Source organism: Pan paniscus, chromosome 7 (genome assembly GCF_029289425.2).
Source record: "Pan paniscus chromosome 7, NHGRI_mPanPan1-v2.0_pri, whole genome shotgun sequence".
NCBI classification, from domain to species: domain Eukaryota; kingdom Metazoa; phylum Chordata; class Mammalia; order Primates; family Hominidae; genus Pan; species Pan paniscus.
In genome coordinates this window covers 66,344,394-66,365,666 of record NC_073256.2, presented here as the reverse complement: position 1 = coordinate 66,365,666, position 21,273 = coordinate 66,344,394, and the positions used below count along the sequence as shown (strand labels likewise).

The window sequence follows — 21,273 nt, the reverse complement described above, 5'->3', positions numbered from 1 at the left end:
TGCAGAATTTTTGCAGGAGTCTTTGTAACTCCTCATCCCTACAGACCCATTGTACAACAAAAGAGGTGCTGGAGCATCATCAAGGCACCTAGTGGTGCCCTCAGCGCTGCATCACCCTCAGAGTTTGGGCAAAAGAGGACAGACAGTTCAATGGTCTCTTCGTATATAGTTAGTGTTTCATCTAGGAGATATACTATGAGAAGGGGACACCACCCCCAAGGTGTGGTGGAATAGACCTGGAATCACTGACCAATACACAGTTCTGTGTCCCTGGCAGGTAGACTACATGGGTCAGAGAATGAAGAGGTGGATTTAGGACAGGTTGCAGCTATCACCATTCCCAGCTGCTCAAATGGGGAATGTGAGCATCTTGTGCTGACAACTCTGTACTGTGCAAGTGGAGGTCATAAGCCACGGTGCTTTCTGGTGCTTCTAAACACTTTGTACCAAGAGATCAGTAAACAGTTTAAGGAGTCACCTTCTGCAGGGATAATTGTCCCTTAACACAATCAGGAGGTAGGAGGAAGGTGAAGAACTTATTTGGCATGCAATAACTCTGCTAAATGTTTATGCTGCCATTGTCACTTTTAATGGTCAGTGGGAATAAATCAGTATCCATAGCCACAGGATCAGCTCTTGGGATGACAGTGTGAGTTAGCCCAGGAGGCAAACTTCCCAGAGCAGCAGATGTTATGGTAATGACAGGGCCAATCAAGAATGAGGAGTGGAGGAGGGGATGATGCTTGTCAGTTATGGCCTTGACAACAGCCATAGCAGCAGGGGCTATTTATCATCTCACTAACCCTTCTCTTGTTTTCTACAGAAGGACCAGTGAGAATCCAGGGCCAGTGAGAATCAAAAATGCACCTGGATGGGCCCACTTTAGCATAAAAAGCCAGTGGGGCTGTGGAATGGGAGATGTGCACTGCAGTGGATATTGTGGTTCTCTGCTCACATCTGTTGGGAGGGCTGCTGGACTCCCAGCATCTAGAAATATCATCGTTGAAAGCTCTCTCAAAGAAAACTCTTAACGGAACCCAATCTAAGACAGCTTGTATAGAGATTAAGATTGATATATTTGAAGTGAATTTTCATCTTCCCCTCAACCACTCTCTTCTTTATTTTAGGGATTGTCAGCACTTTTACTCCATCTTCTAAGCATTACATTTGAAAATAAAATCAAGTTTACCATCAGACTCCCTGCCTCTAATTCTGTTAATTCTAATTCCCACACACCTCATGAATCTCTATGTCATCATTATCATTATACACCACTAATATAGTTTAGATACCTTTTCTCTCTTGCGTATTCACAGTAAATTCAAAATTAATTTATTTTCTCTACTCTTGACATTCCACATTGTATAATGTAAGCCCACTCCCTTCCCTTTTTTCAACTTAGATCATATTTCTGCTACATAACATCTTTCAATGGTAGTATCATGATCAGATTTAAATCCTTGTTAAGACACACAAAATCCTTCAAGATTTAGCCTTGCTCAATTTTATTTATTTATTTATTTTATTTTATTTTATTTTATTTTATTTTATTTTATTTTTGAGACAGAGTCTCACTCTGTCGCCTGGGCTGGAGTGCAGTGTTGCAATCTTAGCTCACTGCAAGCTCCACCTCCTGGTTTCATGCCTTTCTCCCGCTTCAGCCTCCTCAGTAGCTGGGACTACAGGTGCCCGCCACCACACCCAGCTAATTTTTTGTATTTTTAGTAGAGACGGGGTTTCACTGTGTTAGCCAGGCTGGTCTCGATCTCCTGACCTTGTGATCCACCTGCCTCGGCCTCCCAAAGAGCTGGGATTACAGGCGTGAGCCAGTGCGCCCGGCCTCAAATTTCTAATCTCATTTTTGCCACTGACTTTCAACTGTACTCTGTTCCAGCCAAGCAACTCTTGATTATTCACAAATCATGATGCTTTTGCTCATTCCTTCCACCTTGCCTGTTGCCCAGTCTGCCTGAGGGGCCCCACTTGAGCGCTCCCCCAACTTCGGCCAGTTCATGTCTCGTTTTATGTTTCAGTCTCCAGGAAAATCATAACTCTTTAGGGAAGCTTTTTCAAAAACACACTACTGGCTGAAATATGTGTCCTTACTAACTGCTCCATAGCACCTTGTGTAATAAAGAGTAATAAAACATTTTATTAATTAATTTTTAGAAATTAGTGATATTGATGAGAAGATTATGAATGACTTTGTTATGAGCTCTTTCAGTGCACTATTTTAATGCAATGAGGAGTTCCTGGTTAATAACATGTTAATGTGGGTTTAGGAAGTTAGCTCTCCAAATGGAAATTATATTTGTACACACACATACCATATGTCACATACCTGTACACAACTAGGCACTGAAGAAGGATAAAATGTGAAGATGTGTATTATTGTGTTATAACCTGAGAGGGAAGACAGAGTAGGTAGAAGTTCATTTCTTTTTCAAGTGTGGAATACTAAAGAGCCTTGCCAATCCTACAGTCACACTCAGGAAGCGTGGGTAGAGAAGATGCACTTCTGTAATTCAGCAGCAGCGGCACAAGGCTTTGTTTTTGGTGGTCAAAATTTATATCAAACCAGAATATTCTCCTGGTTAGCAAAAATGCAATAGACATGGTACTTGCTGATAAAACTAAGTGCATCTGGATATGAGATGCTAAAGGCAGCTTGTTTCTTCAGGTCTATTGCAGGGGAAGTATTCAACACCTCTGCTCATGAGCCAGTTGGTGCAACAGCCTGCTTGCTGCAACCTGTCCTCTGGCATCAGGCAATCTTTCAGTGGGGCGGTGAAAAACAGAGGAAATTAGAGGTGTCACGTACTTAAAATATGGACAGGAAAGAGGATAAATGGCCATTCTGTAGGGTTTGTAGGCAGTAACCTGAATGCTTGTAAAAGACATTTTGTTGTTTATTATATTATTAAGACTATATTTATTATTTTTATATTATTTTGGATTATAATATAGAACTATATATACTTATCTTACAGTTTGATGTTTTAGACTCAACTTTAGTTAAGTTAAAAAAGTAAGGTGAGCATTAAATGAAAAATTGACTAGTGAATTCTAATATATCATAAAGTTGATAAGAAGTATGCAATTGCACAAAATGTTGTTTAATGTTCACCCATTCACCATGGGAATAACAGTATTACTGATTGCATAAAAGCCAAATGGAACAAATTAGCATATGCTTGAAATACAGGATTAGTAGTTATTTTAAAAACAAAACGTTGCCCAAATAAGTTGATCTAATATATTTAGATGGAGAAGGTATATTTACAAATCATTCTTTATGCATAACTTTTTATTTTGATCCAACGATTCTCTATATAAATGAAATATACTCATTTTGAATATGAAGTTTTCTTATCAAAGTGAGCCGAATGATATTTATTTGTCTCCATTAGTAGAATAAATCCACAGATAATTAAATGATGTCTTCTTTCTATTAATGCTTCAAATTTAAAAAAATCTGTTAACTCTAATAACTGTTTTTTCCATCCCATTTGTAGAATAAAAGTTTTAGAAATTTATTTCTATCGAATTAAACTATCTCTATTATTTTGAATGCTACCATAAATTCATCTAAACCTTTAACATTGGTTATGTTATTTACTATACACTGATAATATGAATATATGCAATTAATAGAGCACAGAGTTGTAGCAAGATCAAATTCTTCTAAATTAAAAAACTTATGTACCTGAAGTGCACCTGAATTGATTTTGGTGAACATGCCATTCATAATTGCATCTCAACAAACTGTGATCCTCTACTAAAAATAATCTACCAAAAATGATTAGCCTACTTATTAATGATTAGATAATTAATAGAATGAAATATCTCTCAAGTTCTCTTTAGTGTGCCTAGTATATGTTTATATTTTAGAGATAACAGTCTTTTAAAAATAATGCTTGACAAAATAATCTTACAGGTGAACCAATACCAGGAAACCAATTTGTTAGCTAATAATTATTTATTATCACATCTTGGGCAGCAAATTGCATGGCCACATTACTTATTATTAGCCCGAGGAGACCACATATTCAACTAAAACTATACGGAACTCAGATAAGAGGAAAATATTTAAATATGTCTCCGACACCCACCCCTTTCCCAAACAGAGATTCCTTACTTAAAATCATTTGGCACCTCTGTTGCTTTGTTTGTGATTATCTATATTATATCTGTGATATCTTCTACAGCCAGTGACCCTTCCTGTTTCTGATATCAAATATAAAAAATGTAACTAAGATTGTTTAAAATACAAAGCAAATGTTAAATACAAACAACACCATGGAATAAAAGCTTTTGATAAAGTAAACATGAATTTATTTTCTACACTACAACCAGAATTATCTTTTTTATTCTCTCACTCCCTCTTCCTCACCCTGCCCTCCTTATGTTCTTGGAAAAAAGCAAATAGCAAAGCCCTTTCATGCCTCTGATTTAACACTTCTCATTTCCTCTCTTTGAAACCTTTTTACCCCTACTCATTTCATAGCTATTCCATTCTTGCTATGGTCTCACTACAAATATTACTGCCTTAGGGAGTCTTTTCCTGCAAAACTACTAAAAGACCTTCTGAAACCTCTCTCTGTCAATACCTTTCTCCTTTTTTTTTCCCATAGGCCTCATTGCCATGAACCTCTCCTGCTGTGCACCTCTCCTTGTAATGAGAGCTTCCAGTCAGTCTAACTGACCCACTGTTGAAGCCCTGGGTCCTAATGGAGTTACTGGCATGCAGGGGACATGCAATAATTCCAACTTTTGTAAAATAAACATATTAAAACAGAATCAACTTTAATGAAGAAAAATCACTTCATTTCCCTCTAGTTATGTGGGTGTCATGTTATTGGAGGCCTGTAATCGGGAAGTGGGGGAAACATATACTAAAACGAGAGCTTATAAAAGCCTATGAAATGCCCAACTTTAGAGAAGCCATGGTGAAAACAGCCAGTAATATTTTCTGGACTGTGCAAGCCCAATGGTCTCTGTCTTCTCTCGAGAACTTTGGTCAAAGGACCTTGAATTTGGACTGAATAATTCCTGCCATTAGTAATAGTCTTAATTTGCTGAACTTGGTAGAGATCAAGTCGAAAGGAGAGAGCAAAAGAAATAAATAAATGAACAAAACTAATAGCAATGTATGAAGAAATTTTTGAATATTTTAAAGCCTGGAATTTGACCCAAAACCTTTATATTAAGTAATTACAGACCAGATTTTTACTTTCCCATGTCTTTCCATGGACCTGTGAAGCTCCTGCTTGCTCCTCCAGAACAAGGAAGTCAAATGTGGTCACGTACGTTTGGTGAGCTTCATTAGCACGATAGTCTGAGGATATTTTCATAAAAGAAAATCATTTAACATTGTTTATGCAAGCACTTTCTTTTTCCCATGAAATACAAGTTGAGAAGTGATAAAATAAGCACTATAGAATAGAATATGTAATACATTTACATATAGTGTTAATGGATTTAAGATACCTATTGATTTATTAAAACTTGTTTGTTTTTGACAGTCAAAAACAGTGTTTCATTAAAAATATTCCTTGGACATTTATATGAAATGATAAGCATATAATTTTTCTTGAATTTTAAAATACAATTAAATATTTCCCATACGCAAAACCTGAAAGTAAAGATGAAGAAAGAACAACACAACAAATCCCAGCACTTTTACTACTGGAGTTCACTATAACAGAATCATTGAAGACTGTCAATGGCAAAAGCCATGTATGTGGTAAAACTGTTTCAATCTAAGGGCTGATTAAATAATTAATTAAAGAATATAAAAGAAAAATACGTTCTGCAGAAGAATAATTTGCCTATGAGCTACTATTTATAAGAGATAAATCTTATTTGAAGGAATGCATGCAAACAGGTAAGCATTACAGAACCTTGGATTCAATGCAATCACATTCAATTATACAATGTGGGCCAGGTGTGGTGGCTCACGCCTGTAATCCCAGCACACTGGGAGGCTGAGGTGGGAGGATCACTTGAGGTCAGGAGTTCTGAATCAGCCAGGCCAACATGGTAAAAACCCCGTTTCTATTAAAAATACAAAAATTAGCTGGGAGTGGTGGCACATGCCTGTTGTCCCAGCTACTCGGGAGGCTGAGGCAGGAGAATTGCTTGAACCTGGGATGTGGATGTTGCAGTGAGCTGAGATCGCACCACTGCACTCCAGTCTGGGTGACAGAGCAAGACTCCACCTCAATATATATATGTACACACACACATATATGTATATATATACACACATATGTATACATATATACGTATATATATACATACATACAATGTGATCATAAATAATGATTAATCCATGTGCAATTGAAGATGAAATGTTGAAATTTTATCAAGCAGAATTTTTCATATTAAGAGAATGAGGCATATAATATGTAATCCATCATTTGTTCCTGACACTGAATCATTTGATGGCTGAACACAAGCACAGATTATAAGTAATTTGAAAATACTTCATTTAGTGTGTGTGATGCATTCTGAGAGTCTGCTGTTCTTTCAGTGAAGCATCATCTTTGTTATTTATTAAAATGGGCATTCACTGTGCTGGGCCCTTTCCTATGTTATCTCTAATCCCTGTAAGAGCTATGCAATAGCTAGAGTTATTGCAATTTCCCAGGATACAATAAAGGAAGCACCATACACGTTCACCATATTTCATAGCTAAGAAGTAGAAATCAAAACTAAGTCTGTCATTTTCCACAGTTTATATTTCTTCTTTTATTCTGACCTACCTTTTTAATGATTTCCCTAACCAAACATCAGACTCATTTATTGAACATGATTATAAATAAACTCTTATTGCTAATGCCTGACTTCTTTCTTAAAATAGAGGAAAGACTGAGAGTCCCATTTAGAATAAGACACTAAACCCAGGAAAGCAATTTATTCATAGCATGCTCTGAGTCATCACTTCTTCTTATAATAATGCTGCTATTTTAAGCATTTGTCTCCACCATATGTGAAAAGTTTCCCATAAGCTATTCATTTGAGTAAGACCCATTGTAAAATTGGCTCAAAGCTTGAAAATGCCAGTAACCTAGAGAATGTCAGTGGGAAGGGAAGAGGAAACAAAGCTTGCCCTAACTTTTTATTTTTGACACTTATAATACAGGTACAAAGCTGGCTTCTAGCTCCATCAGAAAACAGGGATACAAAGCTGGCTGCAACTAAGGGACACAGGTTAATGAATAAATTCACTTTCAAATGACATCAAGTGTTCCTTGGATGCAGACCATTCAAAACTGTAATGCATTAATAATGTACAAATGGAAGGTGAAGTTGTATTAATGCTAATGAAAGGCTTACATGTTGAACAAAAAAGGTTAAAAATCCCCTAGCACATTCTTTATTCATTTCCTTACCAGCTCACTGTTTTCAGGTTCAATTATTCATGCCCTAGAGAAAAATTTCTGTTTAAAGAAACTGAAGCAACTTTCACATATGAAGGTAAACTAAACCCTATGTTAACTATTTTATGTGCAATAAAAGTAGCTTTTTACCACATAGGTAAAAAACAAAAACAACAACATTTGAAAGAATGATTTATGTAGCTTATAACTTATTATATAGAACATGTTAAAAATTACAACAAAAATGCTTTGAAGGCAGTATCTATTTATACTCTTCTCACATCACAAATCACCTGGAATTTGATATTTGACTCATGAGTGTCCAGCAATAACCGTAAACATACCTTTTACCCTTTGCAAATTGTCTTGATGAATCTTCTGTTTAAGCAGTTGATCAAACTGTCCCACCAAATCCTATTTCCATTTGGCATCATCCCTCTTGAGTCTGTAACTACGCCCTCATAATGCTTAGACTTTTCTCCATACTGCATGAAAGTACCTACCCAATTCTAGATCTGTCCTTTTTATTAGACTGTAGACTTCTTGAGGGGAGGGACTGCATCTGTTGTTATACTCCTACTATGTAGCAATAGTCATGTAGCATAATTGATGCATAATAAGAATGTCTTCAATAAATAAATTGACAAGTCCTATTTGGAAGATATTGTGGTAATACAAATGAGAAGAGGTTAGCTAAGTTAGTAATATTGAAAATGGAGAAGAGGGAACACCTTTTAGATTTGTTTAGAGAAAGTTATTAAAAGGCTAAATGGCAAGGGTAAGGATAAGGCAAGAGGATAGAATTAAATTTGGATTTATTTAGATAGTTGAGATGGGAATACAAAGGTGTGAGACTAAAATGGACAGCAAGCTCAGTGTTGAACACACTTTTGAAATGTCATTATTATGGAGTCTTAGAGATCATGCATGTTTGAACTGGACATAATAGAACAGGAATGCATTATCATTGGGCCAGTTGCCTAAATTAAAGATTGAACTAAATTGTCTAATCAAGCTCAGAACTTCTCCCTCAAATGTATTTCATCTAAATTTATTCCCTTCAAATTAACTCCACATAAAAAATATATATTTCATCAACTATATTAAACCATTCAGTGGAGTATACAGGTTTTCACTTTGAGAATTTATTTGAAATCTATTAAGGAGAAAAGTTAATCTTTTTCTATTAAAATTTCTCTAAAACTCAAATATTATAGATTAATTTTATAATAGCTTAATGTTATCAATCTGGTAAGTTGATGTATTACAATATTTATTTTAATCATAGCCATGTAAAATTTTTCAAAAGAATGCCCCAAATTCATGTGGTAAAGAACGCACCAGCACATTTCCACATACTGCCGGTCATGGTATGCTATTTGTTATTCTTAACCTACAGATTTTATTTTCAGAAAGTTTACATGCCATCTGTGTGATGAAAATAGGCAAAAACTTTGTTTTGTTGGTACAGATTTCTTGGATTCTAAGAGCATGTTAGGCTGTTCCTCCTGCTATAACAAAATATCCAGGACTGAATAATGTAGAAACAATAGAAATGTATTTCTTACAGTTCTGGAGACTGGAAGTCCAAGATCGAGGTGCTGGCAGATTTGGTGTCTGGTGAAAGGTCATTCTCTGCTTCGAAAATAGTGCCTCGTTGCTGCCTTCTCCCGTGGCAGAAGAAGGAAGGGCAAAAAGGACTAGAGCACCACTTCAACTTCTTTTATAAGGGCACTAATTCCACTCATGAGGACAGAGCCTCATGACTTAATCACCTCCCGAAAGGCTCTCATCCTAATGCTATCACATGAGGTATTAGGTTCTAATGTATGAATTTTGAAGAAACACATTCATTCAAATCATGGCAAAGGTTATTTTTGTTTTTGTTTTTGTTTAACTTGTTGTTATTGTTGCTTTTTTCTGCAAACATGATAAAATTCAATCACTAATAATTTGTATTATCAATTTTCTGTAGGAATAAACTCTTCTATTTATTTCTTTTTAACATATGAACACACAGTTGCCAGTTCAATGGATAGTAAACATTCTAAAGAGAAAAACAAATGAGTATCCCCAGAGATCTACATCTAAGTAAATGCATTCTGCAATCTAAGAAACAACCACTGTCTCTGTTCTCCTCAAGGTTGTCTGCAGGCTGGCCCACTGACAGAGATTAAGCACTTTATAAAATAACTGCCAAATTAATAAATATCTGTATAGTTTTATTTTTGAGGCCACACTATTCTTCACATTTACTAATATGACTTCTAGAATTTAATTATGAACTTTATTGATGCCAATTCTATGGACCGGGCTGATCTGCCCTCCCACTTGATAGTGGCCTCAACCACATGACATGCTTTGACTGACAGTGGGATTTTGCAGTTGTTCCCAATACAGAGACTAAAATAGAATTGTGCATTAGGGCTTTCTCTCTTCTCCCTTTGCCATTCACAAGAAAAGGACATGCCTGGGCTAACCTCCTCATTCTTAGAGAAGAATAAGGAACAATCAGAGGATGTTCGAGAGAACCATCCAAACTGCAGCCGTATAAATTAGCCTGTCCAGATCAATCTTCTGAATCCCACAGAAGAACGAGAAACAAATGTTTACTTTCGTAAGGCAGTGATGCATAGTCATTATGTGTTACATGGCAAACTTGGGCCACTGCTGATGTAAGGGCCAACTCTTCAACATGAAGTCCAAAGCTCCTCAGATTTGGTGCCTGACTATTTTACTTTTGTGTGCCCTTCCCAACCCCTAATTTTCCTCCTCCTCTGTCAGTGTTCTGTCAAGTCTCAGGGATTTCACACTTGCCTTTCAATCTTCCTTCACCGTGTGCCTACTTAGACACCCAGGACCTACAAATTCTCAAGTGAAATGTATTTTTTTCCAACTATTGCTAATAGCCCCTTAATCTAGTTTGTAGCTTCTAGGTTATCCTGAACTCTCTTTGCTAAGAACCATTTAAACTCATGACTACTTGTTCAACATCAATCTTCATTGGGCTAAAAGGACAGAGACCTCCAAAAGCACAGACCCTAAGGACTGGAATGTAACAGACATTAACTCTGCTGACTGGTTGATCAAGACTTACAGAAAACACAGTGCCCCTTGACATCTTGAGGATGGTAGCACAGTAGCAAAGGGTCGCTGGTACTCATGTACTGCAGTGGGTGGGACTATCCCACAGTGTGTGAGGGGCAGAAATGTTCATCTCTTTCTAAGGGTTCATCATGCAAGTCTCACTGTGCAAAACACTTCACACACATTTTCTTGCTTACACTTTACCATAAGCCTGTGAGAAAAGTGTTATTCACATATCCATTTTAGAGATGAAGAAAATGAGGCTCATAGTGTCTGTATGATTTGCAGAAGCAACTCCCTGATGTGTTCTGAGGAATTTGAAACAGAAAGAAAAAGCATGATAAAATTCTAGTTATAGATGAAAGGATATGTTGTGGTTGAGACAAGAGCTATTGAAATATGGGCTAGCTGGAAATAATGCTCAGATGTTTCAGAATCTCTACCTTATGTTTTACAGTTTATTATTTTTAACATGCTATCTCATTTAATTTTAGAATAACGCTGTAAGGAAAAGCAAAGTTATATCATTCCCATTCAATTCATGCAGGTTTGAAGGATAATACTTTGAGTTACAAAACTTTTATGGAAATAAAAACTGATAATTTAAGCAAAGGTAAACTAAAATACGATGAGAAAAGTTTGAAGTCAGTTATTCTTAGTCATAAAAATATTAATCCAGAAAAAAATAAAATATATCAGAAGCCACAGAAAGAAAGAATAAAAAATTAAAGATTTAAGGAGGAGGAAAACAAGACATAAAATTTAAGGGTATGAAATTATATATTAGCCAAAGACCTTTTGAATCTTTCTTGATTTTGTTTTTTCTATATTTGAATTATAAACATAGCAGTTAATTATGTGTTAATTTTCACAATGCTCTACAATGTCCTTGTATATCAAGAAATGAGTAAGAGCTGGGCACGGTGGCTCACGCCTGTAATCCCAGCATTTTGGGAGGCCGAGGCAGGCGGATCACGAGGTCAGGAGATCGAGTCCATCCTGGCTAACACGGTGAAACTTCGTCTCCACTAAAAATGCAAAAAAAAAATTAGCCGGGCATGGTGGCGGGCACCTGTAGTCCCAGCTACTCAGGAGGCTGAGGCAGGAGAATGGCGTGAACCCGGGAGGTGGAACTTGCAGTGAGCTGAGATCGCGCCACTGCACTCCAGCCTGGGCGACAGTGTGAGACTCCGTTTCAAAAAGAAAAATAAATAAATAAATAAAAAGAATAAGAAAGGCAGGGAATTTTATTTTTTATATTACACATTAATAATATATTGCATGAAAAGTTAGGTTTTTTTGAATGTCATTCAAAATACTTTTTTGTTTAAATTTTTTTGAATATTTACTTTAGGGCTATCTTTGAAATACTTGAAGATTAGGAAACAACTACCTGATAGCTAGTTTCCCTAGATGTCTGAGTTCATTTTGCAATAAATACAATGTTCTTCATTCCCCTAAAAGCAAAGAAGAAATAATTTATCTGAAGAAGAACATAAAAATCACATCAAACAGCTCTTTGTATTGTTGAGTTGCAACACAATTAGAAAAAAAAATAAATATATAATTTTAAAATGCTAAGATTTATGTGAATATTGTCAGAACTATATTATAACTTGTATAGTGAAGATTTCTACTTACACAGGAGACATTTCAAGAAAGAATTCATTTTGATGTTTTCAAATTTTTTTATATTTTTAGTAACTGTCTTTGATGTGAAATAATTGAAAGATTATGGAATAATAACATAAAATTTAAGAAATAAAAGGTTAATTCTATGTTGAGAAGTTTAAGCTATGGAATTCATATTATGATCATACAAATGCTTTATATAAAAAGCCTAAAGATGTATAATAAAGTGTGTGTATGTGTGCACATGTGTGTACATGAGGGTTATACACCTTTGGGAGAAACAGTAGCTCAGAGCTCCTTCTGTTTATCAAAGCCATATCAAAGATTTTCGAAAATAAAAAGGGCCATATTAACTTCAATTCAAATTTTACCTTGAAACATTCTAGAAATCAGGGTTGATTTAAAGGATTAAGTGGATTAGAAAGATTAAGGTATTTCATGAACTTAAAATGTTAATGTGTTAACAGTGAATTTAATTGTAAATCATAATTATTTTGGAAAATAATTAAGTCCTCTAATTTTGTAGAAAAAATATGAAAAACCAGAATGAAGTGATTTCAGCTAAGATTACGTTGATTGCCTCTTAATTCTCAGAATGTAAGTTTGCAAAATGAAGGTCAATATACATGTGAGTGGGTTTTAACAAACATCCTCCATAACAATGCTTTTAATGTATATTCAATTAAAGCTAATAAAGGAGATAAAGAGAAAATAAACCATAAAATCATTATATAATAGTATACAGTAGCTTATAACCTGTGATAGAGCTCATTCTTAAGACTGTTTCCTTTTACTTCATAGTTATTATCTTCATAGATCTGTTAACCAATCTTGATTTTCAAAAAATGTTTTTAACAAGCTATGTGTCAGTACTGGCTCTTAAATAAATTGAAGTAAAGAAGCCTTTATAAGTATTCTATCATAGCCATTCTCAATTTCAACTATTAAAACATTAAATAATAATAAAAACAATCAGACTATAACAATTTGGGGGACCTAGTATTCTAGAGACCAGCAATGATATGAGTAATGCTGTCTTTTACTCTTACCCATGTTTAAGAGTCAAATTTATGGTGTTCTAATAATCACAATGGATATTTACATAGTATGAATATTCTTTCTGCTACAGTGACATCCCGTGGAGCCCTGTGACTCCTGAGTTGCAGCAGGAGGAGTAAATGCTAGGTCTCAGGTGTGGGATTCCAATGCCTTCATTCTTATTTTAACTACTAACACTCAGGTGTTATTTGTTGGATGCCCATACTTATTATATAAAGAATAACTTTCAAACTTTTTTAGAATCATGGAATTTTGTAAAGCAAAAACAAAAACGTAAAAGGGAAGTGCCCATAACAAGTATCTACCTTTTATGGGTTTTGTTTTTGTTGTTGTTTTTGGTTTTGGTTTTTACAAAATTCCATGATTCTAAAAAAGTTCAAAGTTATTCTATAATGAGTCATCGAGGGAAAACATAAACACCCATTAAGTATTGCCCCCACCTGCTTGATGCAAGCTGTACCTCAGCTAGAATGGTCTTTCCACTGTGTAAATTAGATTGTGGTCGAGCATGTGCTGGACCTTGATCATGTGGCCCAATCTGTTTCTCCAGCTTTCCTCTCCACACCCACCTCCTGGAACGTTAACTTTCAATTGTACTGATGTCTCTTTGTTCTCAGGTTACACTCTGATCATTTTCCTCCCTCAATTCATAGTGTTATTCTTTGACTTTGTCATCCATGCATGTATTTTTTTCTCAGGAATGTGATAGAGTGGCAAATGCCCAGTGGAGGACAGATTTCAAAAATCTGGATTCTGATTCTGTGAAGAAAGTCAAGGGTAGCTTGATGGGAATAGCAATGAATCTATAAATCACTTTGGACCTTATGGCCATTTTCATGACATTGATTCTTCCTATCCATGAACATGGAATTTTTTTTTTCATTTGTTTGTGTCCTCTCTTATTTCCTTGAGCAGCAGTTTGTAGTTCTCCTTGAAGAGGTCAAATTTCATAGGGAACCAAAAAAGAGCCCATATAGCCAAGACAATCCTAATCAAAAAGAACAAACCTGGAGGCATCGTGCTACCTGACTTCAAACTATACTACTAGGCTACAGTAACCAAAACAGCATGGTTACTGGTACCAAAACAGATTTATGGACCAATGGAAGAGAGCAGAGGGATCAGAAATAACACCGCACATCTACAGCCATTTGATCTTTGACAAATCTGACAAAAACAAGCAATAAGAAAAGGATTCCCTGCCCCCACCCTTTTTTTTTTTTTTTTGAAATGGAGTCTCACACTGTCACCCAGGCTGGAGTGCAGTGGTGCGATGTCCACTCATGGCAACCTCTGTCTCCTGGGTTCAAGCAATTCTCCTGCCTCAGCCTCCTGAGTAGCTGGGATTACAGATGCCTGCCACCACATCCAGCTAATTTTTTGTATTTTTAGTAGAGGCAAGGTTTCACTATGTTGGTGATGCTGGTCTTAAACTCTTGACTTCATGTTCCACCCGCCCTGGCCTCCCAAAGTGCTGGAATTACAGGTGTGAGCCACCACACCCAGCCAGGATTCCCTATTTAATAAATGGTGTTGGGAAAACTGGCTAGCCATATGCATGAAACTGAAACTGGACCCCTTCCTTATACCTTATACAAAAATTAACTCAAGATGGATTAAAGACTTAAACGTAAGACTTAAATATAAGACTGAAAACCATAAAAACTCTAGAAGAAAACCTAGGCAATTCCATCCAGGACATAGACATGGGCAAAGACTTCATGACTAAAACACCAAAAGCAATTACGACAAAAGCCAAGCTTAACAAATGGGATCTCATTAAACTAAAGAGCTTCTGCACAGCAAAAGAAACTATCATCAGAGTGAACAGGCAACCTACAGAATGGGAGAAAATTTTTGTAATCTATCCATCTGAGAAAGATCTAATATCCAGAATCTACAAGGAACTTAAACAAATTTAAGAGAAAAAAACAAACGACCCCATCAAAAAGTGGATGAAGGATATGAACAGACACTTCTCAAAAGAAGACATTTATGTAGCCAACAAACATATGAAAAAAAGCTCATCATCACTGGTCATCAGAGAAATACAAATCAAAACCACAACGTGATACCATGTCACACCAGTTAGAATGGGGATCTTTGAAAAGTCAGGAAACAACAGATGCTGGCGAGGATGTGGAGAAATAGGAATACTTTTATACTGTTGGTGGGGAGTGTAAATTAGTTCAACCATTGTGGAAGACAGTGTGGTGATTCCTCAAGGACCTAGAACCAGAAATACCATCTGACCCAGCAATCCCATTACTGGGTATATACCCAAAGGATTATAAATTGTCCTATAAAGACACACGCACACGTATGTTTATTGCAGCACTATTTACAATTGCAAAGACTTGGAACCTACCCAGAAGCCCATCAATGATAGACTGGATAAAGAAAATGTGGCACATATACACCATGGAGTATATGCAGCCATAAAAAAGGATGAGTTCATGTCCTTTGCAGGGACATGGATGAAGCTGGAAACCATCATTCCCAGCAAACTAAGGCAGGAACAGAAAACCAAACGACACATGTTCTTGCTCATAAGTGGGAGTTGAACAATGAGAACAGGTAGACACAAGGAGGGGAACGTCACACACTGGGGCCTGTTGAGGGGTGGGGACATGGGGAGGGATAACATTAGGTCAAATACCTAATGCAGGTGGGGGTTAAAACCTAGATGACGGGTTGATGGATACAGCAAACCACCATGGCACGTGTATACCTATGTAACAAACATGCATGTTTTGCACATGTATCCAAGAACTTAAAGTATAATAAAAAAATAAAAAATAAGAAAAAGAATCTAAAAACACATTTGGAATCTGGGTTTTGCCCAGATTGTCTTAATTTCAGTCGTACATTATTCCACTAGTTTTCTATTCTCAAACACACATCTGATCATTTCTTTCCTTTGTCTCAAACCCTAAAGGTATTCCTCTGTTCTTAGAATCACTTCCAATTTCTTAACTGGACCTTTTTTCAAATCTGGCTCTTAGATACCCACAGACATGATTTCTCATCTCCTCTTCCCTCAAATTCCATGTCCGTCCTCACTTACAGATATCTGTCTGGATAGTTTCATCCTCCTTGTCTCCACTTCAAGGAATCATCTGTGAAGACTGATGTGTATGCCCTCCCATGTCTCTCAAGAAACAGCAGGCATTCAGTGAAGATTTATTCACAAATTAAATGAGTGTTTTGTAGATGCTACTGATGAGGTTTCTGTTTAACTAGGAACTCTATCACTATATAAAATTAATTAATGCAATATACATTTTTAAAAGAATATAATGGCAACAAGACTATGCTTTTAGCTATGTAAATTATTTAAGTATGGTTAGCATTATACTTTGACATAATAATAATAATACCCTTCTCTAACAGTGAAAATGCTACATTTTAATAAGGAAGAGAATTACAAAGAACAAGCTGAGCTGTACAGTAATGAATTAGGGAGGGAATCACTCAGCAACAGTAAGGGAACTGAAGAATGTATCACCTCCTGATATGCTACTAATGTAAATGTAAGTATAGGGAACAGAATGCTATTTAATGCGTCTTGTGCTCTGGTAAGTCAAGGGTAATCGTTTACTCTGGGAACTTCCAAGCACAGGTGGTAAGTAATGAGAATTAGCTCGACATTCCCAGACATCCCTCTATATCCAAACGTTTAGCATACCAGTGTAATCTAAAATCATGCCGACTCTCATTCCCTGCAATAAGAGAGATGCAGCAATTCTTTCCTTCACTGATGTATTAAGAATACACTATTTGCTTTATATGGAGCTCAATTAATGACCCAGAATAGAGTCCACCCCTTTCCTGGAATCTCTTCTTTATTTCAAGACCTTTGGTTTGCTTCTGTAGTAACTTCAAAGTTGGAGGACTTGATCAAGATGAAGTGCAGAAGGACAAAGCTTGTTCAGCTAAAGGGTAAACTCTCCTGAATCCAAACATTTAAAAACTGTTGGACATATAGTCTTAAAGATATTTTTCACATTCATATTACTTAGAAAAAATAGATAGAAAATAGATATTATTTATTTTAATAAAACATTAGACAAAGCATGTTTTGATTTGTATGTAACAATTACCTTTTTATCATATTTAAAAATAACTTCCAGCCTCATCTGATGAAGGGGTGCAAGTTTCTTGCAGTCAGCCCAGCTCAGTGGTTTGCCCAGGAATCTCCATTTGTGCTTGTCCTCCTCCTTATGTCTGACATAACTATTAATAGCTCCTACTTTCATTCTCCAAGTATAATCTGTGATGGATAATATAACCTTCTTGATTAATGTGTAGATTCCTTTTAGCCTTTCCCAATTCTCAGATTACCTTGAAGTTAGATGCTTCCAATAAAAGAATCAGAAAATAGAACAGTGACTACTATTCCTGAAGGCCTCTGGTGCTTTCCCTGAGTATCAAGCTTGGACTGATTAAATTCTCATTTCCTACTAAACTGTTTTCCCTGGATGGCATCATAATCATTCACTTAGACACTCCTGACTATGCACTCGTTCCCAGAACACCCAGCAGAAGTAGACAGGAATGTCAGATAGGACATTGGTGTCATGATTTTCTCCCTTATTATACAGAGCCAACAGGACACTGACATAGGTCTGTATTATGCTAGCTTTAAAATAAACTCAGAATAGATTCACATACTCAGAAATGTATTCATGTGAATTTTGTTTTTCTCATTCGCTAATGTAAGATTCTTACACATTCATGTAATAGAGTTTGGTGACAATTCTGGCAATAGCGTTTTCTTTTTAAAATCAGACTTTGACTTTTCTAGTTAGTGTAATTTGTTTCTAAATTTATTTATAAAATTAACTTATTACTCATTTAATTGATAATTTAATAATTCAATTAATTTATCAAATTAATTTAATACTCAGGAGCCTATCTTGATTTGATGAACATTTAATAAAAAAAAAAACTTTAGTAATAGGAATAGTTTATGGCAGCCTCATTTGAAAGTTTTCAAGAGTCACTGGCATTTAAAATTCCTTACTCACAAAGTATTCTTTTGTCATGATGTGAAGGCAACACATTAGATGGCCAAATCTGACCAGCAAATGTGTGCTGTCTAATTTTACCATGTTAAAATAAAAATAAATGTATCTTTAAGTAATGTGAGATTTTGCAGGACAATGCCAACTGCTGAGTCATGAAGATTCACAAGGTGAATGAACACAGGGCTGCATCCTACCTGGATCCCACCATTAGACATTCATCTTTCCCAACTCAAGAACCCCCACTGCCTCCTACACTCCATCTTTCTTACGCGTTTGTATCACTGTTTTATTTTGTTGCCATTTGCTTTAGAAAATCCTACACAAAACTTAATTTCTAGATAAAATATGTGTGTTCTGGTAAAGGATTACTCATGAATCCTTAAAATTAGTGAGAAGGAACAAATCAATTTATACCCAAGGCATACTTTGATGAAGGAGGAAATGGAATGGATCTAAGGAACTGAGATCCTCAATGAGAGGGAAGAGGATGTCTTCCATGGGGACAACAGTCCCACGTCACAAACTGTAGCAGTGACTAGAAGGAGATTAGCAGTTGAATGGGGGTCAGTTGAGCTTTAAGATCGCTTCCAATTAAAAATAATGATAACAATGTGCAATGCTTTGGCTTTGTCATTTGTCATTCCATAATAATCAAAATTGGATTTTTTCAGGTATGACTGGCTGAGTAGGCACCCTCTGTCATTCAATGTGCATCACTCCCAGAGATGTACACTTTGGGAAAAGAGCACCTCACAGTGCATAATCCTTATTAAGTCAAGTGTTTATAAAAGTCCTACTCCCTGGCTAGAAACTAAACTTTAAATTTTCAGCATTCAATAATTCTAACATATCAGCTATAATTTTTTTAAAAAACAACAACATGTTTTCCTTCTTTTTGTATTGCAGAAGTTGATGCAGGTAAAGTATAAAGAAACATGTTTTTTAAAAACTGCTTTTTGGGGAAGAAAATGTCCCTTCAATTATAAAGTCATATCTTTAAAAAACAGGAAAATGATTGATAGACAGATACATACATAGATAGACTTATAAATAAATACTTTCACATAGTTATAGTTTTGTAGTACTACATATGTTTTATTAAAAATTGAAACTTTTTTTCAAATCGAAGCATAATTTATCTTCCATTAACAAAAACGAAGATCTTAAATTTGACACATGATTACAATTAAAATGCTGAAAGGAGTTATGAGGCATTTAAATCATTCTTGAATTAGAATGTTTGCAGCATATATCTCAGAGCTGACCTGAACACATTACCTTTGTTGCAGCATCAAAGCAGATAAATCCTGTGCTGAAATCGATTGTGAGTCCCATTAGATGACTTTCTAGCACACATGCATAGGTCTTGCACTAGGTAGAACAGAAAGTATTGTTACTTTTCATGTTATTGATGCAATATCAATATTAAGAACTATGTTACAGCTTCTGCAATAAGTACTTCATACAATATCTAATTTAATATTAACAATAATTGTATAAAGAAGGGAGTATTATCAACATTTTAATGTTAATGAAACAGAAGCTGAGAGTGTTGGGTTTTATTTAACTTGCCAAGGTGTATGCCCGGCCGAGTTTCCAATCCTGCTCCCTCTAGTTTTGTCTGTACATTGTGCTACACTGTCTGTCTTTGCTGTGTTGACAATAAAGGTGGTATATAATATAAAAAGTTTTAGGTGTAGGCAAGTTTATGTTAAGTTGTTATTTACTGTAGCCAACCATTTTCATTAAACTAAAAGAGAACTATTGTTAAATAGCACTGTCTTGAATTCTCAGGATATCAATTTCATGGATATTATTAAACCACATTCTCATGCACACAAATACAGATTCAGTAACCAAGCCAAAAGAATAGATCTTGATCTTAACAGTCTTACTCTGTTCTTCGATATTGCACGAGATATTCCTACAGATATTTACCACTTTCCAATTTATTTGTTTATAACTACAGATAATTCTTTAAAAATCAACAAGTAATTACTTTTCACAATGAGATCAGATAATATTATAATTTTTCTTGTTTTGGTTTTTTTTTTTTTGAAACAGAGTCTTGCTCTGTTGCTCAGGCTAGAGCATAGTGGTGCGGTGTCGGCTCACTGCAACCTCTGTCTATTGGGTTCAATAAATTCTCTTCCCTCGGCCTCCTGAGTAACTGGCATTACAGTCGCCCGCCACCGTGCCTGGCTAATTTTTGTATTTTTAGTAGAGACGGGGTTTCACCATCTTGGCTGGGCTGGTTTCGAACGCCTGACCTCGTGATCCACCCGCCTCGGCCTCCCAAAGTGCTGGGATTACAGGCGTGAGCCACTGTGCCCAGCCTAATTTTTCATAGTAAATACGGATACTGAAATATAAAGAAAACAGGATATAAATCAAATATGAAATAAAAACTTAAGGTTTATATACGACATGATGTATTGTTACATCTATAAGCCAGTTTTATTTGCATTTAATTTTAAATCATAGTGGGATATTCCAATCATGAAAAATATTTGTGATCCATGTACAAGATGAGAGAGAAATAGAAAGAGACAAAGAGAGAGAAGAAAAAAAGGAAGAGAAGTTTATCTGAAGCAAATTTTTAACACCTATCCTTGCATTGTATTTGTTTTTATAATACTGTGTATAAAACTACATTAATTGAATCCCATTCTGAATGTAATCAGGACTAAATACATCGGGTTGCCTTCACCAAAAATTACATTCATGTGTTTAAGCTTTATTAGCATAGAAAAATTATAATAATGCAAAATTATTCTTTTGGAGTTACATTTTTTAAAAAAAAGCAGACTAAAGAACATACTTAATGGGCCTCAAAAGTCCATTTTCAGGAGTAATTATATTTGTTTAATACATAAGCATTGTGCATGCTTACATCCACCTATTAGCACTTCATTAAAACTATTATCAACATTAAGGAATGTTTAAGGCCATAAAATTTTCTCCTAATTTAGACATAATGGTTTGCTAATTTCAAGCACTGTCATTTAAACAAGAAAATGTCAGGTGAAAATAAATTCGGTGCAGTGTATTAAAATTTTTTTATTAAGTTCAGCATTACA

General features: G+C 35.6%; 1 protein-coding gene across 9 annotated transcripts in view; it reads right to left on the bottom strand.

Annotated features, from left to right (window-relative positions):
- The window catches only part of SNTG1 (syntrophin gamma 1), an 865,234-nt gene that overhangs the window by 67,817 nt on the left and 776,144 nt on the right, over nucleotides 1-21,273 (bottom strand). For all 9 annotated transcript variants that reach the window (XM_034966056.3, XM_063606752.1, XM_034966057.3 and 6 more), the window contains one exon: nucleotides 19,472-19,564. In XM_034966056.3, coding sequence (XP_034821947.3) covers nucleotides 19,472-19,564 — 93 coding nt within the window. The remainder of the gene's footprint in view (nucleotides 1-19,471; nucleotides 19,565-21,273) is intronic.